Source organism: Stylophora pistillata, chromosome 14 (genome assembly GCF_964205215.1).
Source record: "Stylophora pistillata chromosome 14, jaStyPist1.2, whole genome shotgun sequence".
Lineage (NCBI taxonomy): Eukaryota > Metazoa > Cnidaria > Anthozoa > Scleractinia > Pocilloporidae > Stylophora > Stylophora pistillata.
The window spans coordinates 8,417,730-8,441,195 of NC_142532.1; the positions used below are offsets into that span (position 1 = coordinate 8,417,730).

Here is a 23,466-nt window from a genome sequence, read left to right on the forward strand (position 1 = left end):
AGTTAAAACTTTGCTTCAGTTGAACTGTGCTGCAGTAGCTTCTCTGAGGCAGGTGGCCATCACAAGAATGTTTCAGTTGAAGACATTTAATATGTCTCTTGGTGATGCAAATTGAAGTGTACTTTTTCTGGTTGTTATGTTTTCATCTGTCACTTAAGTTACAGTTATTGTAGTTTCAATCTGGGAAATGCTGAATGTGACATGTTATGATTGAGCATTGATTTAAATTTCAACCTTTGGTTTAGGTGGCTTATTTGAAAGCAGCATCACAGAAGATAACAGAAGCACAAAAGGCATCCAAGGTAATTTGACTGTCTTTCTTGAGCTTGACCCTGCTGCATTACAATGCAAAAAATTTAACAGGGGTCAACAACCTAAACTGTCCAACCCTATAACGAGAAATTCTTTGTCATGTTTGCCATTTTTATTGCATAACTATCCAGAGATGTGAAAGTGTTTAGGGATTAACCTGAGCTGGATTCCCTTTCAAAAAAAAAGTGACAAATGAATACACTCTTCTGTTTCATGCTACCCAAACTGGCTGGGGTAACTTCAGTAGGATGTGCCTTTGCCTCACAAATGAACTTAATTACTCCTTTGCAGTAGGAATCAGACACTTAATTAATTTGACAATAGTTGATATTTCTTTATTTCTTTTTTGTAAATTAAAGTAGCCAGGCACTTAGTGTTGTGTTTCCCAAGTCCCTTGGTGTTATGAGAATCCTGTTTAGGATGCCATGTGTAAAAAGGAAAATAAAGTTTAACTTAGTGATTTTTTGGATGCCATGCTTTTTTTTTAAAGGGGCAACCTGAACGAACTCAGGAAGTTTTGCAGTTTGTTGTAGATGTTGTAAGCAACAAGTAAGTGAAAATTTCTGTTTACTACTAGTAGACTTTAAGTTGAACCTCACTAAGCTGAATTGTGTTAACTTGTAACTGCATGAGGTTGAACATTTAGCATAAAGCAATGTCCCTTGAGGAGCAGCCATTGCTTGTTATATGTGAAAATTCCTTTTATCTCCAATTACAGTTTGCTTCCCAGGGCAGTTTCATCCCCAGTAGTTTTTTTTTTTCATATGGAAATTGTGCACCAAACTCCTTGTTGAGTGGTCCAGGTTTGGAACCCGACTGGCTCACTTTGCTGTGCCTCTCTCCACCAAGGAATATATAGCAGTACCTGCCAATTGTCAGTGAAGCATGATGAAATGCTGGGGGGTAACTTGCAATGGACTAGCATCCCTATTCAGGAGAGATTATTTATGCTCTAAGTCACTTTATGCCATGATAACTGGGATAACCCATAACTAGATAAGCCACTTGGTTTGAGTACAGACTTTACCTTTTTCACACTTGTGTTATATCAGGATTACAAAGTGTTTAATACTTATTGGTCACTCCTGAAAGTTTAACACCAGTTGCCCTTTTTAAACGCTGCTGTTGTTTCCAGGTACCAGGGTGCAGTTAAAGACAATGATTTTATTTACCATGAAGTTGTTCCTGAACTGGATGCCTTGCCAGAAATAAAAGGTAAGAATGAAAATTATTGAATGATTAAGGTTCTATTTGTTTCACTCTACTTTGTAGAACTTTGAATGTAGAACAGTTCCTTTTATAAATTTGTGGCTTAGTAGAAGTAGGCAAGCACAATGCATTAACCCAGTTAACTCTTTCACTCCCAGTTCTTCTTACTGTCTGCCATACAGTTCTAACTTGTTATGCTAGTTTGGAGAATGTGGTTTTAGATCAACTAATAATCCCCTAATTGATATTTTTTTTTAGTCCCATCACCTCCTTGATATTGTATTGATGATGTAAGAAGAAATTCTGTGATGTGACCGATGACATGATTAAAAAATTAATTAATAATTATATGTTTGGCTCTGCAAGAGGTTAAGATGGATCAATGTGTAAGGTTTGACTGGGTAGCAAATAGTCAAGATAGGTTTACAAGTTTGTCTTTCTGCATGAAAATAAAACTGCTGGCAATATGAGTTTCTCTCGTCAAAAGTTTAGGATATTGGTCTCTCTAGGACATTTTCATTGCGGTGTTTGAATTAACCTCAACATTTTCTTGAACTACTACAATTCAGGAAAAAGAAAAGAAACCAGTAGCTTGTCAGTATTGATGGTACAATTGTGGCATACTTCTGAAAAGCTGAAAATTGTCTTTTTCTTTGGAAAAAGTATTTGATTGATGATGAAATCTGACTTGATTTGATTCACAGCTGCACCTCTTGTGAAACCCATTCCATTCCAGCCATGCGACTCCAGTGTATCTGGTCCGGACATTTTCCAAAGACTCATTCCGATGGAGGCACACACAGACTCCTCATTGTACAGGTCAGAGACTGCATCAAAGTCATGTTATGTAAATGAGCCATTTGTTACCTCCTCCAAAAGGGTTCATCGGAAAAGCGTACTTTAAGTCTACTTTAAATTGTAAATTTACCATTTTTAAACCATTGTCACGTCACCTTGAACCATTTTTGATTCCCAGAAAGTTCAAGCTACACAATTTCTCTTTATGATATGGCTTAGGCTTAGGACCATTATAACACACTCTGAGAAGCTACGTCCAGGAGCAAAACAGGTTATTAGACCTTTACACCCCAATTTCAGTCTACAAGTTGTTCATAGGCTGATAGTTTCTAATAAAAGAAACTGTTTGGGGCTACGTCGGTGGGGGTAACAAAATAATTTGAATATATCAACAAAGTTGAAATGGTAAATTGGCCATCATTACGGTAATAAAAGCTGACGTTTCGAGCATTAGCCCTTCGAAGCGAATAGAGGAATTGTGTGTGGTTTTAAAGGCAGAAAATGGAGCTACGTGATTGGTGGGAACATGGCAACGAGAAAAACATGAATAAATTAGTGGAATGAAATTAGTGGCAGTCTAAATCCCACAGGTATCAACGAACGGGCTAACGCTCAAAACATCAGCTTTTATAACCGTAACAGAGGCCAATTTACCATTTCAACTTTGTTGATATATACCAGTTGTTCATACTACTCCCTTTACATTTCCTGTAGTCCTGACAAGAAAACTTTGTCTAACAATCTTGAAAGAGCTTCAATCTTGATTTTGATTTTGTAATCATTTCCTTTCTTTTCTTCTCATGACCTTTAATGTTTGATTCAAGGGTGATATTGTAAGGTGAGATGGGTCGCTAGTCACTCCTAAAGATAAAACAGTTTGAGGAACAAGAATAAAGAAACTGATCACCAACTAAAGCAGCTCTTGTTTGTTAGGCACATTCTCCTTGTCAGCAGGGTAGGAGATGTGTTGTGAACAGCATGGAGAATATGCATACTGATGTTAAAGCATTAAGGTTGATGTGTAAGTGGCTGGAAACAAGGAGGACCGATATACACCCATAGTCCATAGATCCAAGCAGTCTATGTGTGGTTTTAGAGTCATAATGATAATAATTGTTACAATTCAGATAAAATTTTGTACAGAAATCATTAAGTTCAAGAAAACTTTGTTGTTCTTGCAGTGAGGAGAAAGCAAAATTACTTAGAAGATATGCCAGTTCTATTGACCAGAAAAATCATTCGCTGAGGTAAAGATAAACTGAATGGCAATTTTTATGAAAGAACTCATAGCACATCTGGTATTTATCCCCTTAGTAAATGTACGGTATACGACATAGAGGTTGGTGTGGTCAGTGCTCACAAAGATGCAATCATGAATGAAAGAGCAATAGTTAAAGCATAGAGAGTTAGGCTTACAGTCCTAGTAAAATTGCTGAGAGCATTTATGGAAGGTGAAAAGTGGTAGTGATGCTGTCTAGTGAAAAGTGAATAAACTTGTTTTTCTTTTCTCCATTCTCTTTTTATATTTAGTAAATCCTTGGCTGACCTTCACATTGATGATCTACTGGAACCTGAAGGATATGACACTCTGCCAGGTTAGCATTGACCTAACTTGGTGTCAATTATTAAGTATTTAGTATAATTAGATAATTGTGATAGGAAGGTGGGTTCCTGGGACATTCTATTGAGTTCATCCATACCCCAGAGATAATACTTCCCTTATGAATGGTAAATCTCTATCACACACCCATGAACCCCAATTTTTAAGCACCTGTCAGCTTTATTGGAGAATGATGTAAGGATAAGGTAAGGTGGAGTGGGGTGGGGAAAAACAACTACTACTTTCAAAGAAGGTGGATAGTAGCAGTTGATTGAGTCTTAATGCAGTTGCAACCTTCCACCTGTGCCTATATCTTTGAGATTTACTGCTGTTGAGAGGGGTCTGCTTAACTTGTGAGGTTATTTTTGTTTGTTGTGGTTGGACTGAATTTATTTCCCTTGTTTAACCAAACTTTGTTTCTTGTACAGCTGCTGTGAAACAGAAAAGTGACTCTTTGAAGACAGATGGAAATTTAAAAGAAGTTGAAAATAACGTAGAAGGTAACAGTGCATCAAAAATTGCTTTAATACTGATGTTACAGCAGACCCATAACTAAATTCAACATTTATATTCTTCTCAAATAAAATTTCAATCGATCTGCCATGTTACAGAAGTATGTTTTAAAGTATTAAGTACTGGAGCAAAAACAAATTGTTCTTATTTGAGCTCTATCCATTGAGCTAACCACCTCCCGGTTAGCTCAATGGATAGAGCGCTGGACTGTTGTGCGGGAGGTCAAGGGTTTGAGCCCGGGCTAGACAAACACTCAGGGTCTTAAAATAATTGAGAAGAATATGCTACCTTTCTATAACATCAAGAAATGGTTAGATATTCTAGTCTTCTCGGATAGGGACGAATAAATGGAGGTCCTGTCTCCTGCAGGGTTAGGGGCAGGAGACGTTAATTTCCCACACACGAGATGACTGTGTGATGGATGTCCTCCCCTGGGGTGGGATGGGTGGATAACAGGACCCCCGTTGATACCAGTGTTTACTACACTGAAGGGGCTATCCTGTATAAATATGATGTCTACTTCTACTTCTATTTCAACTCAAGTAAAAAAGTATTAATTGAGCACTCGAAACTTTGTACACGTCATATCTCCTAAATGAGCGTGGTTACCCTTTATATTACACATTTCAGGTCACCATTTTCTGAGAACAATTTTTTTAAAAAAATTAATTTGCATCAACTTCACTCCTAAAGAAGATGGAGTTGTTGATATATTGGACCAGAACCAAACCATGTCAGTTGAACTATGACAAATAATTTAGTAAGTAAATAGATTCCATGTTGCTGTGGAACTGTTCAGTTAAGATCACAGATGATGTCGAAATGAGAGAAGAACAAAAAAGAGGCACTTGAGGTGCAAGGAACAAGCAAACTGTTTCTAATGGGGACATCAACTTTGTCTCTGTCCTCCAATAGATCACAAGTAAGAAACTTACAATGAAAATGCTTGTAACATTCAGCTTGTCATGTAAATGAATAACTACATGGATTGTGTGAATGGTGACTTTTAAATTATAGAACTGACAAAGATTGGTTCTAAAGTGGAAGATCTGTTAACTTCTCTTGTGAAAATGTTAGAAGAAGACATGCAAAAAGAGAAGGAATTAATGGTTTGTATAATTTTTACTTGACACTATATGATAGTAGTATTCTCAGTGACTTGGAAAGTTGTTTCACTCACTTAAGGCTGACACCTCTCAACATATGTGTACAACAGACAGCACCTTACCAATGACTCCTTCACAATATTAACATGATTATCAATGAAATAGACAGAGCAACTCTGCCTTCTCAGATGATGAAAATCGTCCTAACACCACTGTCAATAGACGTGTCACTTTTTGTGCCTACTGTGGCTTCCCTCTTGGGAAGGGGGTGGGCACTATTTTATGGTGTCGTGTAATTCTGTAAACCTTGAAACCCCTCATGGTTTTCAAAATGAAAGACTATCATTTGACACCTTCACTAATCACTAGCCTTGGTAATCTGGTTCAGCTCCAACTCTTAAGTATCATTGAGGGAATCAGGTTTCTTCGCCTTCATTCTTGGTTTTTGAGGGTTTCACCTCTGCATTCTGACTTGGTATTGATTTTAACGTAAGAGCTATGTCATCAATGGTTCTCACATGTGCATTTTACTCTGAACAAATCTAACATATCCTTTTAAGAAGAATATAAACTGAGTGAAAAAAAATAAAAAGAAAGAGAAAAGAAAAGCAAAGGAAAGAAAAAGAAAGAAAAAAACAAATAGATGTGGCCAGGGCTTGAACCTTGTGTACTTATTCTGTTAATTTCTTGCACTGTCCTTGGCCTGTCAATTGACCAGTGTACAAACTCTGTTCAAACTAAGTCCTCCTTTTGTCACAATTTTGGCATCAACAAGAGCTGGTCATTAACCACATTGCTTTGTTACTGCAGCAATACTCTGCAAAAACTGTTGGAACATGCAGTCATGGACTGCCTTTTATTTATTCAGCTGTTAGTCACTGGTGCAACCCATTTTCCATGAAAATATAAGTTTAAAAGAATTCCTTCATTCACAGGAGCTTGTTGGTCCCATGACTCCTCCACCAGAGAGAGAGGATTTTGAGAAAGATCTTGAACAATGCCAAAAATCACACAAGAAGGCAGTAAGTTTGTTTCAAATAATGTTATGTAACTATGTGTATCCATACTATCCAATCTGCATCTATAAATAACCTATAATCATTCAGCATATTTTTGCCTTTCTATTAAACTTTGTGCTATGTTATAGATGCAGACAAACTCTGAGCTGATGAAGGTCTTTAATGAGCACAAACACAACTTAGATTTGCTGTCTGGGCCCTCAGAAGGACTGATAGCAGCTTTACCGTCTCTCAACATCATAGATAGTAAGTGCACCAGGAGTCCTGTCCTACATTTATTATGTAATAAAAACTGAGCTGCTTTTTGATTTTCCCTGTGATATAATACAAAATTATGCCGGATGTCAAGACACAAATGGGAAAGCTTGGTGTATGTAGCCTTGCTAAGATTTTTTTTTGTCTTGTTTTCTTCAGCTCCAATTGATGATGGAGCCGTTCAGCGTCTCAGAGATCTTATTGTAAGTCATGCTCTTTTTAAACTTGAAATATAGGGTGCGTTGTCTTTTTTTGCAGTGCTTTCAATAAGATTTGAAATAGGTGGCTACCTCAGTACAACACCTGCCGGAGAGCGACTTGATTGCGACTTAGCGTGGCGACTGTGACTTGAGCGCAGTGAAATATACCCGGCGACTCGCAACAGAATAGCCACCGGAGCTCCGGCGGGTGCCAGGTCTTGTTGAAAGCACTGTTTTTGTACATCTATTTTGAGACATTAGGTGTTTTATAGGGTCTATCTTTTTAGAGAACAGAGGACCAAAATAACACTGATAAACCCAGCCTGTAATTCAAACTTCGCTGCTAGATTGAGTTTTTCTATCTGACACAAACTAAGAGTTTTTTTCTGTTTCAAGTGTTTTTGTAGGAGGGTTGTGGTAATCTTAAAATCATCTGTCTTAATCACTGACAAAAATCACAGTGAATCATGATTATGATATGATTTCAAAGGATGGTGTAGATTATTTTCTATTGAGTCTCAAATAACCTCCCCATTCCCTTCATTTGGTATGGCATTTAGTGAAAGGCAGCATTTAATTGAGTGAATATCATCCTGATGGTAATTTAGTTTCATGAGCTCTGTGGTATCTCGAGCTCTTTTCTGTTTCTCTGGCAGTTCAACTTAGCAGGGTCTGGTATAATTCAAAAGCAGGGTAACCTGGATGTAATTCTAAACTGAAACATTTATACTAGACATGTAAAACCTCACCTATGAAGTTGATTTATCTTAGCATTTTACTAAAGCATACTAGTTGAGTTCCAGTCATGTTTGATTGGTCCTATTTGTTTCGCTAAGAAACATGTTTCATTTAATGTACTTTATGCACTGATTTGAGTGATACAGCACTTGGCACTGACAGTTGCATTTCACTTTCTTTACTTCAAATAATTCCAGTCTAAGGTGGACCAAATGAAGTCTCAAAGAAAGCAGCTTGAGGCAGAGTTACGAAAAGAGGTACAACTACTGTTTATAAATGTTGCAAAGTTTTCATGAATGTTCTACAAATAAATAGTTATCTCACTATCTTCAGACCTTTTGATTTTGAGACTGATGCTATACCGCTGAGCCACAGAGAACCTGTTTACCTGTGGCTTGTTCTTGGTCTCTGTGAAAGAGCAGGTGTGCAAACAACTGTGGGGGTCCAATGTTCCCCTGTCCAGTACAACTGATATTTGTTGCTTGCTCTTTGGATAATCATCTAAGCCTGAAACAAGCTTAGGCCTTTTTAGCGAGCTGGACCATATAATATAATTATACCGACCCAAAAATCCATTTAACAAGTAATTTCTTGAATTATATGTTTCATGTACTCTGATTAAAGTGAAACTGTTTAATAGTTATACTGTATTAATGTTAAATGTGTTTCTTTTAGTTAGCTGATGATGACATTACACAACTTCTCGTCACAAGGGAAGATGGAAACAAGATGGTAACGCATTAATCATTACATAGTTGATTTTAACACAAGCTCTCGGTAGTAAGGACTTAGTTCAGTTATGGTTTTCAGTAGATATCATGGTTAATACAAAATGGGGTTGTTGTCTTTCAAACTAGGTAGCCCAAGGCATTTTGGTCTAGTTTCTGCCCTGCCTCTTTTGGACTGGAGGGGCATTGTGAGAGCTCTTTGTCTTAGTAAGAGTGAGGAACAAAATAATTCAAACTACTTCAAACTTGGATTTTCTTTTTCAATTTGACTCTTTGTAGCTCTCCTTAAGTGCAATTCTATTTGATAATATTTTGCATAATTTTGTTTAGGTAGGCCTCGGGGAACGTAACTTGCTTCTGTTTGAGTAAAACTTTTCTGAAAAACAAATTAAAGCACGTGTATGTAGAATTTAGGCAAGTGACATAACACTTTTAATGTAAGCTCAATCAAATCAGTACTTTGTGGACATGTTTGTGAAAATGTTTCTGATTACATCTTTTAGGCTTTCTTTGAAGAGCAGTTGAAGAAGCACGATAGCACGTGTGGACTGATACAAGCCAATCTGGATGCTCAGCCAAAAATTTTAAAGTGAGCCGCCAATGTTTTAGCATTTTTTTCTTGGATTAGTGAAGTTACAATCGGCTCATCACGATCAAACATTTAAGAGACACATGGGGATTAGTATCCCAACTATTATCAGATTTGAATTGAATGCTCCAGCAACTGAGCTGCAGAGAGCTCCTGTAAGGTAGGCCATACACCAGTGACAAGAGTTCTGCATACAGCAAGGATCAACAATTCTGAAAGCATTGTGTTGGAAATAGAATGAGTTGAGAGGCGATTTCATTCAACCAATGTCACATGAATACTTGAAGAAAGGAACTCTGAGTGCTCCCAACAGGAGTTGAACATACAACCTTCCCGTTAGCACTTTGGATGCTCTACCACTGAGCTATAGGAGACTCGTGGTGGGCTAGTTAAATGGCCTAGGCTGGATATACCTGTGTCATTCATGGAATATCATCATCCCTCATTCAAATCTCTAGGCTCAAATTTACCATGTTCATTTACATCGTCACTGTATAGAATTTAAGGTTCTAAGTATTGTGAGGTACCTGCTCTCTCTGATGCCTTTTGGTTATCCTTCAGGGCACTCACTGAAGCTAATGCGAAGTACGCACCAACAAGACAAGCTGTGAAAGAAACAGCACAAAGGTAACACTGGCTTTACCTCTCTACTTCTCTTTGTAGTTGTTCTCGACGTTTCATTTTGGGAAAGGCTCTGTACTATTAAGATTTGCACCACCTTCAGTGTAATAATAACTTTTGGTTTTAGTGGCTTGTGACTCGCCTTTCCTTGATTGCCTGGTGATAAATGATAAGGAAACCTCTGGCAACTAGAGAACTCCCCACAAGTTTGGTTAACAACTGGGTATCATTTCTTCAAGCATTTAGAATCAATCATTGTGAAGAAACATGTTTCTCTCAATATGAACTTGGTGGATGGAGACTTATCTCTTCAAAATGCTGTAACAAATAAATTGCCATACCCGAGGTAGTCGTTTTTATTAAAACATTTGTTGTTGATGTCACTTTGAAATTCAATTCCAAACTCAGTACTGAGAGCAGTTACGGAGAGATACACCTTAAAGGTTTTTTTTTTTATTAAGAAAAAAATTAATGTATTTGTGACCCAAGGAAGAATACCTATTTCTTTGTAGGCGGGATGATGCAATACAGTCAATTATTTTGTCACATGATACATTTTTGGAACTCAAAGAGAAGCTCAGGTAAACGCTTTCCCTTGTAATTTTTGCAGCCCCGTACAGTGGTTATTTAGATTGTGTGAGAAATATGTTGGCTAAGTAGCTTGTGCAGAGGACTCTAGATTGAAAGGTCCTGTTTTGACCCTGGACCTTGTCACGGTGATGTGTTCTTGAAGGAGAAAGTGACAAAATAAACTGAAAAAGCATCGGCTGTAAAGTGAACAGCAAAATTGGAAACTAAACTATGAAAACTGTAAAATTACAACCAATAGCTTCCGACCCTGTGTCTGGTAATGAACCTAACTATATATAAAGGACAAAGGGCCTTTATGTAGGACCTCTATGTAAACCACTATTATGATGGAACTTCCTAATAAAAGATTGTTATTATTTAGGCGCAATTATGATCTGAAACCTGCGATGGCCTAGAATTCCATCCATGGGAAGTAATTCTTGCTACTGAAACCAATATCAGCTCCAGCATTATAGACCTTCTAGCCTATAAGTTAGTTTTACCCTCCTGTATAATATGCTCTGGTTGTATTTATAGTGTATTTTTGGGTCAGTTCGTTTGAAACTGGGTAAATAAATTAAGGATGTGTTTGATAAAGCTGCCAGCCAGTCCTAAATTCTTGAGATATGGAACGCAGCCGATATTTGGTTTATTGGCACTCTCTTTTTTCCGATGTTTCATTCATAGATATGGCAGAAATTAAGATTCTCTCTTTTGGTTGCATCTAAGCTTGGGTACCTAACTTGAATGTTAATGCGAAATTTTGTGTTTTTTCTTTCTTCTATAAGCCGTGGTTTGCGATTCTACCAGGGACTGGAGAAGAATGTCTTAAAACTAGAAGAGAAGCTCAAGGAATTTTATGAAAATCGAAAGAAGGACATGGCAAAGATTGAAGAGAAAGAGAAAAAGGCTAAAGGTGATTACCATATTAATTTTTTAGCCTTGCAGTCGTATTTCTCTTTTAAGAAGATTTGTTTTAATAGTTTTGTTTTAGGACCATGATTTCCTAAACGTATGTTGAGGGGTGTGTTTTATTAATGCTTTATTGGCTCCAGCTGTGGGCAATTAAGTCGCTAAGTTTCTATATCTCCACTTTTTGATGATGTGGGTATGGAAGTATGTTTGCTAGTTGTTTAGTTTCTGATGCTTTTTATACTGGTATCATGTTTGCAGAAAGAGCCAAGCCACCACCTGTTCGTCCTTCAGCAGTCAAACCGGACCACCTTGTTCATCCTCCAACGTCATCAGTTCCTGTTCCTTCAGTTAGTCATTACCCAGGAGGACCAATGATACCAAATTCTGCGATGAGACCTGGAGTTCCCCACCTTACACCAGAGGGAATCCTTTTACATCCAAGGATTCCTGGTGGGACGTTTCCACCAAACTCATTTCCTCGAGGTCCTCCTCCACACCCAGCTGAGGGGAGGTTTAACCCCTCTGGCTCACCAAGATTTCCAGGCAGGGCTCCTTTCCCAACAGGTGACCTTAGGGTACCGACTCCCAGTGTCCTTCCACAGACTGTACCAGGCTCTGGACCTCAGCAAGTTTTACCAGAACATAGGGTTCCTCAAACACTTCCTTCACAAATTTCTAGACCTCCGGCTAATACAGCTGTACAGCCGCACTCTACAGTTCCCTTTTCTCAGATGGGCCCCAGGGCACCAACACCAGCTGAGCACTTGATCCATTCCACACCAAGAATGTCATATCCTGTACCTGTAGGACCCTCTATTCAGCCTGGGAGTCAACCTGGATTTTTGCCTGGCCATCCAGGGGAACCCTACCAAGTACCTCATGGTCAACAACTTCCTGGTCAGCAATCCCCAAATAAGCAACCCCCTAATCAATATCCCTCTGCTGCTCAACACGCTTCTGGTCCACAATCCCCTGGTCAAAACCCTGGCAGCCAGAAACCAACAGTTCAGCAGCCTCCTCCACACTTTGCAGTTGGGCAGGTACACGGTCCTGGGGGTCCTCAAGGATTACCATCGTATGATCAAGCGAAACTCATCCAAGGGTTTCAACAGTTGGACAGGACACATCAGCCACCAATTCAAGGTAATCAAAACTTGTCACAGGGGCAGCTTCCTGGAATAGCTCAGCAGCAAAGTGATAGGCATCCACCACAAACATTTCCTTCCCAACAGCAGTTTCAGGCTCCCAAAGGACCCCATCCAACATCACAGCACCAGCATACAAGTCAGGCTGGGCCACCTCAGAGGTACCAGCCACCAATTCAATCCAGTTCAATTTCACAACCTGTGCTACCTGGTGCAAGTCCACAGCCTCCACGAAGCTGGATAAGTCAGCCGTTTCAGTTTCCCAGATTATCGCAACAACCTCTTCGTCCTCCACCACCTTTGCATCCTCAGCAGGCTCAGCCTTCTCTGCAGCCTCAACGACCCCAGCATCAGCAACAAACAAGACAGCCCCTAAGCTCTCAGCACCCACAGGTGCTTCAGCACCCTTTGCAGCCTCAACAACCACTGACACCCCAACAAAAGTTCCAACCACTACAGCCGCTCTATCCAAGACAGCAGCAACAACCGCATACCCAACAACAGCTACCCACATCAAGTCAACCTCAACTCAAGGAACCCCTTCAACCGCAGAAAATGGCACAAGTTCAACAACCTTTGCAGCCTCAGCAGCAAACTCAACCGTTGTTGACTCCTCAAAACCCTTTACAGTTTCAGCAGCAATCACAGCAGCAACAACAATCCCAGCCACCTCATCAATTTCAACACTCTAATCTACTTTTTCAAGAACCACTGCAGTTTCAACAACAGTTTCCACACCAGCAAACTCCACTATCAAGAGAATTTGCTCAACATCCACAGAAGTTCCAGCCAACTCGTCAGCCAGACTCTCCACAAATGTCGAAGCAGCAACAATTTCATTCACCAATTCAGCCTCCTCAAGGTTACCAGCAACCCTTGCAGCCTCAGTCTCAGCAACCAGTGCAGGGCCAACAGTTTCCTCAGAAGACACCTCAACCACAGAATGTTGTGAAACCAGAAGTTATTCCTGTAGTTCCATCGCAAATTGGCCAGATTTCGGTGGTATCAAGGCAGCAGCCAATCTCTGATATCCCTCCACAGCCGTCCAGGCCAGGTTTATCTGCTCGTCAAACGTATACAGGATACAGTCCTGGTCAACAGGCCTTGCAGCCGAGTGGTGTGTCTTCTCAACAAGACAATCCTTACCAGATAGATAAAAAGGGTCCACAGGTTGGTCAACCCTCACCTCAACCACCTAAGGATGCCTTTCCATCCCAACACTCTGTTATGCAGCGTCCTGGAGGTAATTTGCCGCCACATAACCCCTCTGCTTCTTCCTCAAACTGGGCTTATCCTCAAACTTCACAACCTTTGCCATCAACTGGGGCGCCAGTGAGTAGGCAGCCATTGTCGCATCAAGACTCGAAAGGGCAGCAACAAGGATTTGGAGGAATGCGAGGCCAAGGCGTTCAGCAACCACAGTCTAACTATCCGTCACAAGGATGGTCACCATCTCCTGTTTCCCAGCTACCACCACAGGAGCAGCTTCGTAAAGAACAGGCAGTTTATCCGCCAGGTATGGGTAGACAGACTTCATCTGATTATGGGAAACAAAGTCAATATCCTGGACAGAACATCAGACGTTCCCCGTCATCTTCTTCCTACCCACCTTATGGTGGAAGTCCCGGTAAGCCTGTTTTACCTGCATCAGAAGGTAGCCAACCATACAGTTTCAGTCAGGGATCAGCTCCTTCATCCCCTTTAGTGCAAGGGGTAAGACCGAGCCCAACAAGTATGCCATCGTCTGCATATGCTAACAGTTATTCAGTTTCTGTAGCTCAAGCTCAGTTAAGTCAACAGCAACAGATGCAACAGCTCCAGACACAGATGCTCCTTCAGCAGCAACAGCTTATCTTACAACAACAAGAGTTGCTTCGGCATCAGCAGCAACAGCAGCAGCATGACTCAGATCAAGGTCACATTGCGCAGCTGTTTCAACAGATACTACAGCAACAGTCTAAGTTGACTGAGATGGAGCAGAAGTTGAAGGACAGAGGGGATCATGACAGCCATGATAGCCATGACAAAGAGCACTATAAGGAGCATATACAGGAAGACCTTGAGGGCATATCCCTTTCCAAACAGGACAGAGAGGTGGTAGAAAAAGACCTCCATTCTCCATCATCTCAAAACTCTACCGGTTTTAGTTCGTCTTGGAGCAGTGGCCTTTCAACTCAGGTTAATGGCAAACTTGACATGGATCAGTTATTTAATGATTTGGCTAAGACTCAAATAAGTAAAATTTCTGAGAAAGGCAAACACGATGAGGGGGACGTTGTGGGCTCCAAGCCAATTCGTGATATAGACTCTGATCCACAAGAACACTCAGTAAAAAAGTCAATTAATGATCGTGACTCTGCTAGAAATGGAGAAGATATGAGTTCCGTAGACTCTTCAACAGTTACTGAACAAGACAAAGTAACGGAAAGTGCGGGTCATGGAAAACTGAATAACTTGAAGGGTGCATCTCTTGATAGCTCCGAAAAGAAATCGGAAGATGAAACTCTGATTGATTCTTCCTCTTTAAAGGAGAAGAAAACAGATGGAAACCGTCAGGAAACAGAAACTTCTACAGAGAGAGACAAAGAGAAAGAAAGACTACGAGAAGTCGAAGAACAGATTCAGAAGATTAAAGATCTTCAAAAAAATTCTTTTCCTCCTCTTCCTCCAAAGCAGCAATACTTATATGAACCAGGCAAAATGCCTGAAACATGTCAGCTGCCTGCCAAGCAGCGTGATGCAAAGCCAGCTGTTGACCCAAACAAGCCATCTTTGCACCGGCAGTGTGGCCATTATTACCAGACACAGCAATCCAGCACCACCATTGGTCAGGACGAGAACAACGAGTGTCTGAGTGACGAAGAGTATCTTCAGAAGCTGTGTCGCACAGTGGAAACGTTTGAAGCTCTTGTGGTCAACTTGGAACAGAGACGGGAAAATGCGCCTTACAATGGATTCACTCATGAGTGGAAGGTTGGTGCGAGTAAAAAACAACGACTTTATAATTGATTTTATTATGAAGCAGTTATCAATAACACTTGTATCATTGACAACAGCAAAAAAATAGGCGTATGTTTTACAGCTGTTACGAGAAATATTGTCGGCAAAAAAGACAGGTGTACGCGCTAATCTCGAAGGTAATCTGGGTAATCGATTAGTTGAAATAAGTCGACTGAAGAAATAAATTCATCAAACCCGCGATGCCTCAGATTTCCCGAAATACAGAGTCAAGGAACGGGGATCTTAAAACTACCCACAGTACCTTTCGAGATTGTCGCGTGCGCTTTCACGCATATTTTGCCCTATATACGAACGTGTAGGTTTTCTCTGTTTGCTCTTTCTCACCCTCTTTTCCTATTTTCTTCCTTTCTATTCTTGATATCACTAAGTATCAATGCGCCTGTGGGAAGTGGGGGGGGGGGGGGCGGTGGGAATCTGATTGACTCTGAACTTCGTTCTGAGAATACAAGTGGTGGTCTTAGAAGAGGGGTGGAGGGGTAACCATTTGACTACATCTGAATGATCGTTCAGTGAAGATTAAGGGTCATTTTTGAATTTATCCTTAAAATAATCAATTGCATCGTAACCCGAACAATTTTAGAATTAATCTGCATGAATTTTCTGTCTATCACGTAAAATCGAAATAGCTTTGGTGAGTTAAGTGAAAGCTGCGTTTAATATTTATCATCATTGACTTGTTATAGGTATTGGAAAAGATGCAGGAAACCGACTCTGCTATGCTTTCAACTCAAGCAGCCACACTGAATGCATCGAAGAACAGATACAGAGACATTTTACCATGTAATTTTTTAGTGAATACCTTATTGATATTCTGTCTTTTGGGCTATACTCTTGTTCTAAATGGCATTAAGTGTTGTCTGTGACGAAGTAACAGTCGTATTGCTCTGTTACTGGAGAAGAGTTTTTGCACAGCTGACTGTCAATAATACATCAGTTGAGTGGAGAAGTTTTTCCTTATGTGTTAATGAATGGAAGTTATTTTGTCTGAACTCTTTACAGCTGAAACTCGAGACTTTTCGATGCGGAGCCCAGAGCGCTTATCATTAGAATGAGTTCCCACTGAATCTCACATTCCCAGTACATGGTCATGAAATTGTGTTCTTAGGCAAGACACTTCACTCCCTTTGTCCCTCTCTTCCCATCCAGATTTTTCATTGGGTGCCAGAGAACCCTCACAGCTGAAAACCTAAGGAGGTTCTGAGGGGGAGGGGGTATTGTCTTCTAGATTTAAATTTCATCAAGGGGAGTGTGAGTGTTTTCAGTCGATCAATGAAGTGAAATCTGGGGTAGGCCCCAATGGGGCGTGCCATTTGGCTAGTGTTCAGAATTATCGTTAAATAAACTCTTCGCTAAACGTCTGATAATGAATAAGAGTGTCAACTGTAGGAGCGATGTTGGCCCTCTAATCTGCTTATTTCGAGGAACGTATTATTTTTCCCGTATTGTACAGGGGACCACACAAGAGTAACACTGGGTACTAAGGAAGGAGGAGACTACATCAATGCTAATGCTATCAAGGTACACAGTAGCGGCCGACACTCGAGCTGCGTCACAGCTCATGTAGTTTGAAATATTAACGCTAATTTTTTCACGTTCTTCATATGAAATCTTATTTTTTTGATTAGATAATCACTATTCCCAACATCCTTCTTCCTTTCGTATTTTTCCACCTCAATAAAATATTATCACATGTATTCTTATTTTAATCATCACTTTATTGACCACTTTCATAAATGGCTGCCGTATAAATATTCTTTTGTTCAAATTTAAATTAGCCCTTCTGGCCTCGCTTGAGATAATGTATTCTTTTGAATTTTGTACTGGAGAACGAGGCCAGTAGGGCTAATTTACATTTAAACAAAAGAATATTAATCCGGCAGCCATTTATGAAAGTGGTCTATTACTCTCCAGATATAAAAAGAGGCCGAAAATTTTGGGCCGAAACTCCTCTTTAACCCTATTATTATTATTATCATCAAAATTTCGTTTTGCTTGATGTCAACAATTTTGGGGATTAGGAAAACTGTAAGGAACTTGGCACCAAATTGCCAGTCCTGCAAAAGTAACTCAATTTAAGTTCTTGTGACTGTAGTTTCTACAAAAAGTTGCGATACATGCCTCGTTCAACTTAAAAATTGCAAAGCAGCATAGGTTTGCCTTTTAAGCTTCCTTTGCACTTTTATAACCATAAATAAGGAGTTATTTTGCGTCCAACAAAACTTATTTCTGTAAGGTACATGAAATTTAATGTAGAGACTAGACGGCTATGGTGTTTGTAAAGTGAAAACTTGCATACTTGTTTTTTGTTGTGTACTGACATAATGCATTTGCCTGTGTCTGCAGAAAGTGACGCCACTGTCTCCAGATTATATTCTAACCCAGGGCCCTATTGCTGCCACCTTGGGAGACTTCTGGCTGATGGTCTGGGAACAGAAATCCCCAGTTATTGTCATGCTCACAAAAGAGGTGGAAGGAAACCGGGTAAGTTCTTAAAATAAATAAATAAATGAAAATCGATCCGCTTTTATTGGTCTGTCAATGAATTAGCAAGGCAACCCAGGTAAATGGGCTGGATGAAATTTTTTATCATACTTAAAATTTTTTCCATATTTCAGGTAAGAGAACTGAAAAATTCTGAAATTTCAGATGTTAGGGGTTAAATTCGTAACTGTTGTTATGGTTGGGGGGCGGAGGACGTCTTAAGAATGAAGTTTATCAGAAGTCTTGGCTTGCATTGCTATTGTGTAATGGCGTTTTCTAACCAACAAAACCCGATTACGTGGTGGTTATTTGTTGCCGGAGTTCGTGCTTCTAAAACTTTGAAAAGTGAAGTGGAGCTCAGTAATCAAAAGAGCTTGCGTCTGATTGAGGTGGCACAGTTTGCGTTTACTTGTAGAGGATTATACGAGTGTATAGAGGGACATTGTTGATATGAGGTGTGTTGTGTTGTAGCTGAAGTGCCATCAGTACTGGCCAATAGATGAGGGTCACACAGTGGTGTATGGAGCGATTAGAGTGCATATGAGGAGCCTAAATCACTGCCAGGCCTGGATAGAGCGGATTATGCACGTTCAACATGCTGAGGTGAATGTTTATAGTAAAGCCAAGTATATTTTACACATCGACACTATTTTCTACTTGACTGTCGTATTTAAGTTCAGGTAGACAGTTCAGGTAGACAGGTCTTGTTGTAGCCCGTTGTTGTAAAGAAGAGTGAAAAAATGGCCAAAATTCGTTAAATTTTTCGTTATGCCGACATTTTCTCGTTCTATATATGGTAAAGTGTTGTGTGGATGTGGTATTTTAATCAATTTTTTTTCTCTTCTTTTAGAGCGATGAACTACTGGTTGTGTCTCATTTGCAGTTTGTTGGTTGGCCTGATCAGTAAGTAACACGCTAAAAACCAAAAAAATTATGAAAGGGATAATGATAGAGATAATAATCAACTCATGTAAATTTAACGATGAGTAGCTGAATAATTTACGCATTTTGATTGGTTTTTACTTAGGATATATTGAAGATCATACGAACAGATGACGTTTCCATTAACAACATTTTCCTTTGCTATCAATAATACAATGAGTTCGATCACCGAATGTGAGACTAAGTTACGAGTCACGAGCTTGTAACAAAGAGAAAGATCCTATTTCCCCGTTTAGAATCGAATCTCAGGTATTTGCACTTATGGGTTGGATACTCAACCAATTGACTTGCAGAGATTTCCTTGATAAGCCTCGCCATGCACTCGATTCACTTGTGACAAGAGTTCTGCATACTGAAAGGATCAGCGCTGACAAGAGCGCCTCGTGTTGAAATAAAGTTAGAAAATTGGTAAATTTCTAGCTCCGTAAACGAATTAAGAACAACTAACCACCCCACCCGACCTTTCTCTTGTAACTCAGCGTTTACGTGTCCTTTCGTTTCAGCGGAGTTCCTCATTCACCATCCGATCTGTTGACCTTTTTGTCGGAAGTCCATAATCAATACCAGGAGAAGGACCCTAACACTGAGAGGCCGCTTTTGGTGCATTGCAGGTGAGCTTGGTTGTGATATTCTTGGAAGAGCCCTTCGGGTATGAAGGCAATCTCTTTGTTACAGTGAGAAACAGGAGAATTTTGTTTTTGAGCAAATTTCGATGAAATGTTGGGAAAAAAAGCCGCTATTGACCACTTTCATAAATGGCTGCCGGATTGATATTCTTTTGTTTAAATTTAAATTAGCCTTTCTGGCCTCCTTCTCCAGTTCAAAATTCAAAAGAATACATTATCTCAAGCGAGGCTAGTGAGGCTAATTTGAATTTAAACAAAAGAATATCAATCCAGCAGCCATTTATGAAAGTGGTGTATGCAAGAAGCCAGTTAGAACTTATAATGGTGATGTTTGAGTTTTGTTAGAAATCTTATAGGAAACTTCCAATCAATATACCCTCTATTTCTAATTTGGAGTCTTCAGAGTGCCTCTATTTTGGATCTTGTGATGGCATTTTTGAAAATTCCATCTGTTCAAAGGTAATTTTTCCTAAAAAGTGGTTAATTCAGCATGCCATTCAAACTCATTAACGCTTTGTAAAAAATGTGTGTTGTCCTATTCTCAGCGCTGGTGTGGGCCGTGCGGGAACGTTCTCTGTTCTTTACACCGCAATCTGTGAACTGAACGGCACTGGACTCATTGGTAAGCCCATACTCGTTAAAAGTGACAACCAACAGTTGTAACAACCGCTTCTTTGCAACTCTCTCGATCCATCCAGCAAAAATGAATGAACGTTGTCCCCATCGAAAACATTAAAAAGACGCTTAAAAATAATGATTTAAGTTGGCACTTGAATAAACCCAAGTTATCACATTGCATTGCCTTCCCCGCCACTTTCTTGTTAACGTGATCTTGTTTTACTTTTCAGTGAATATTCCTAAACTTGTCAGAAACTTCAGGAAACATCGCAAGTTTACTGTTCAGAAAAAGGTATCGTGATCAATTACAATACGTCATTTTTCCTAAAATGCCTTAATTTCTGGTCAAGAATTGTGTCGTCTTATTTTTACCAATGTAATTAATGTTCTGGTATCTCTTTCAGGAGCAGTATGAATTCTGTTATCGAGCCATTCTGTTTTACGCAAGCCAGTTTATCCAGTTAGGTAAGGTTAAGCCTCTAGTCCTATGTCTCCGTGTAGTTTTGTCATATCTGTTGCTTAGCCGAAGGGAGTTTCCGTCTTTTCTTATTTATTTATTTATCTATTTTTTTTTTGGGGGGGGGGGGGAGGGAAGGGTAAAAAGAGCTGGTTACGATATTTTGTTGAGAACCTGGTTTACTATTTATCTCGTTCTCTTGACCTTTTGGTTTTAACTTGAAGGGTGTAGGAACCGTGACAAATGTCTTTCACCTGATGAGTTATCGTAGCGCACAGCTTAGTGCGCACCTTTCAGAAAAACCTGATTGGTTCTTGGTAGAGAAGGAATCTGTTTAACGGTTGCTCGATGTGGTCCTCTCTTGTCGGTTTATGAAAATCGTGCTACTAATGAGATGGAAAGCTAAAACCGACTTGACTTGGATAATCGCGTTTTCTCGCGCTTAAGGTAGTTTACTTGAAGTTTTCTTTACCTTTTTTCTGATATTTTGCTTAATTCTGATTGGCAGTCATGATCGCTATACTGTGTTTTTATTACGTTGAATTAAAATGCATCTGATTACCATGTTGTTCCTCAACAAAAAAGTTATCAGTGAACTCCAGCCACAGATACAACAATTCGTTCGATCGAACGGCTGGTTCTTCTGGTCGCTTAGCCGCTTTTAGTGTTTTATCATCCCTTAACATTTTGTGATCTCTTTGCAGAGAAAACTGCGATTGAATTCAAGAAAAAAAAGATCGCATCACCCTCCAACCTAGGTGACGTTAATGTTGCGCAGTCCATGACGTCACCAGATGCCGGTGGTCAGCGGAAACCTGAAGAAGTCAGTTTTCTGGGAGAAATCTCTGACGAGGACAGCTCTGACGACGACAGCTCTGACGACGACAGTGAAGAAACAAGTGGGGTGAAAAGTACACCAGGCCTTGAGCCAAGAGAGGTTGACGACAGGAAGTGCGATAGTGAAAGTTTTAGAGCACAAGATGGAAGTCAAGATGCGGCCTTTCCAAATGTGAACGATAATTCCGAGTCACAAAGCGCTGCCAAAGGTAGTATGAACACTTCTAAAGATTCTGTGGATGATGGAGATCGCTTTGAATTGAGTGAAAGATCTGAGGAAAAATATCAACCACAAGAAGTTTCTAAATCGACAAGTGCATCCATCAACGCTGATGATACCAAAGCGTCAAGTTTAGAAGCTTTGTCTGGTAATACAAATCTTTCAACAGTGATCGACAACAATGAGGAACAAAATGCTGATCAAGATTCTTCTCAATCAAATTCTAATGTTGTCAACACTGTTAATGAAATTCAGGACGTTAGTAAATCGCCAGTGGCTGATGAAGATCGCTCAGGAACGATTGCAGCCTCTCCAAACGAAGACAATTGTGAGACGAAGACTTGTGCAGAGGACGGTGTCGAGGAGTCTGCAGAGAGTGGCCTAGGGGAGGTGAAAGAGGAAACTGCTTCAAATGACAGAAAAGGTTCAGAGGTGGAAGTCCAGGAAACCAAAACAGGATACTCTGTGGAGAGAGAAATGTTGGATGGTACGGAAAGAGACGAAAAAGAAACTGATGTTAAAGGGAATCAAAATGTTGATCTTCTAGCCAGCGACAACACGAAACAGGCGGGCAGTAGTGATCTATCAATGAAGGAAATTGATTCAAAGGTTATCTTGAACGACGAGACCTTTCAACAGAAAGACCAACAAAATGAAAATGATTCTACGCCACAGGATGGGGTGGGAAACGTACAAAGCACGGAAGAACAACTTGTGGCCGAGTCTTGGCAACGAAATGAAGGCAGCGAAGAAACTACTCAAGATAATACTTATCAGGAAGAGAACAACGTGGATACAGAGAAACTACTTCATGAAAAGAACAGTCAAAGTAAACCCGCTCAAGGTAAAGAAGATAGCGCAACAAGCAGTCAAAAGGATGCGAATCAAGGGTCAAGGTCTAAAACAGACGATGAAGATGAAAGTCCTCAACATATCAACAAAGAGTGTGAAAATGAGAAAACGGACGAAAGCTAGGATGAAATGAAATAGAATTTCTTCTTCTCGAATGTATAATCATTTAAGAGGAAAGTAAGCGATCTTATGTCACGCCTTCAACATTTTTTATAATCATTCTTACAAATTAAACTGAAATTTGTGGTTGATTGAGAAGTACATCATCAGGGTTACTGCTGTATTGGCATTTTAGGTTCAAATTTGTCATAATTGATTTAGTTAAGCTTTGAAATTATATGAAGTCTGTTATTGTAATCAAACAGGCTTAACAAGAACTCTTTACAATTCGATTATTTAATGCTTCCTCACAAAGATGGCGATTTGTTTAATCGGCATTTCGCTAATGAGGTCATATTCAATGCGACCGCGATAAGTGCTAACAGGACAAACATTGCTGTCTTTTATATGAAGGGAAAAATCGCGGCCACGCCAGGGTGTTAGGGTCACGAGATGATGTATTTAAAGATGGGAAGAGTGTTTTGATTTTTTTTTTTGTTTTTTTTGTTTTTTGGTTTTTTTTTTTAGAATTTCATGAGCATACAGGGTTAGTTTCACAATTACCGGCACTGTCTGGTCGTTTCACTGTAAAAAAAAATCAATCTGGAACTGCGGAGTTTCAAAGAAATATATAATATTTGGCAGCAGTCATTTCAAGTGTGAAAATAAAAATTGCATGGGTAACACTCGGAAACAGACAAGGAAACAATAAATAATGTTGCCAGGCAATGTAATGACGGAGGAGGTCTCGGTCAAGGAAACCCTTATAATTGTGTTATTGGAAACAGCGTTGACACGTTGTGGTTCATTGTCTGTTTCTGTCGTAATATTGCCTTTCATGAGCGCCTGAATATCATACATCCGTTTCTATATTAAAAATTTTGCCTCTATAAAAGTTGTTCATGGTTTTTAATACCTTGTTTAGGGAAAGAACAGCAAATCAAACAAAAGATGAGAGAAAAATAGTCTGTGTGTAATTTTTAGTGCTGTATACG

The 23,466-nt window shown here is 39.7% G+C and overlaps 1 protein-coding gene across 2 annotated transcripts in view; it reads left to right on the plus strand.

The window, feature by feature from the left end:
* The window catches only part of LOC111333161 (uncharacterized), a 39,012-nt gene extending 15,646 nt beyond the window's left edge, over positions 1-23,366 (plus strand). For both annotated transcript variants that reach the window (XM_088744840.1, XM_088744841.1), the window contains 28 exons: positions 246-302; positions 803-861; positions 1,448-1,527; positions 2,226-2,340; positions 3,501-3,566; positions 3,850-3,914; positions 4,348-4,419; positions 5,450-5,541; positions 6,474-6,560; positions 6,686-6,803; positions 6,972-7,015; positions 7,948-8,007; positions 8,426-8,482; positions 8,982-9,067; positions 9,629-9,694; positions 10,201-10,269; positions 11,047-11,174; positions 11,432-15,291; positions 16,023-16,119; positions 16,790-16,857; positions 17,683-17,820; positions 18,292-18,423; positions 18,671-18,723; positions 19,266-19,373; positions 19,934-20,010; positions 20,237-20,298; positions 20,411-20,471; positions 21,168-23,366. In XM_088744840.1, the coding sequence (XP_088600966.1) occupies positions 246-302; positions 803-861; positions 1,448-1,527; positions 2,226-2,340; positions 3,501-3,566; positions 3,850-3,914; positions 4,348-4,419; positions 5,450-5,541; positions 6,474-6,560; positions 6,686-6,803; positions 6,972-7,015; positions 7,948-8,007; positions 8,426-8,482; positions 8,982-9,067; positions 9,629-9,694; positions 10,201-10,269; positions 11,047-11,174; positions 11,432-15,291; positions 16,023-16,119; positions 16,790-16,857; positions 17,683-17,820; positions 18,292-18,423; positions 18,671-18,723; positions 19,266-19,373; positions 19,934-20,010; positions 20,237-20,298; positions 20,411-20,471; positions 21,168-22,495 (7,305 nt within the window). In that variant the 3' untranslated portion in view covers positions 22,496-23,366. The remainder of the gene's footprint in view (positions 1-245; positions 303-802; positions 862-1,447; positions 1,528-2,225; positions 2,341-3,500; positions 3,567-3,849; positions 3,915-4,347; positions 4,420-5,449; positions 5,542-6,473; positions 6,561-6,685; positions 6,804-6,971; positions 7,016-7,947; positions 8,008-8,425; positions 8,483-8,981; positions 9,068-9,628; positions 9,695-10,200; positions 10,270-11,046; positions 11,175-11,431; positions 15,292-16,022; positions 16,120-16,789; positions 16,858-17,682; positions 17,821-18,291; positions 18,424-18,670; positions 18,724-19,265; positions 19,374-19,933; positions 20,011-20,236; positions 20,299-20,410; positions 20,472-21,167) is intronic.
* Positions 23,367-23,466: the final 100 nt, after the last annotated feature.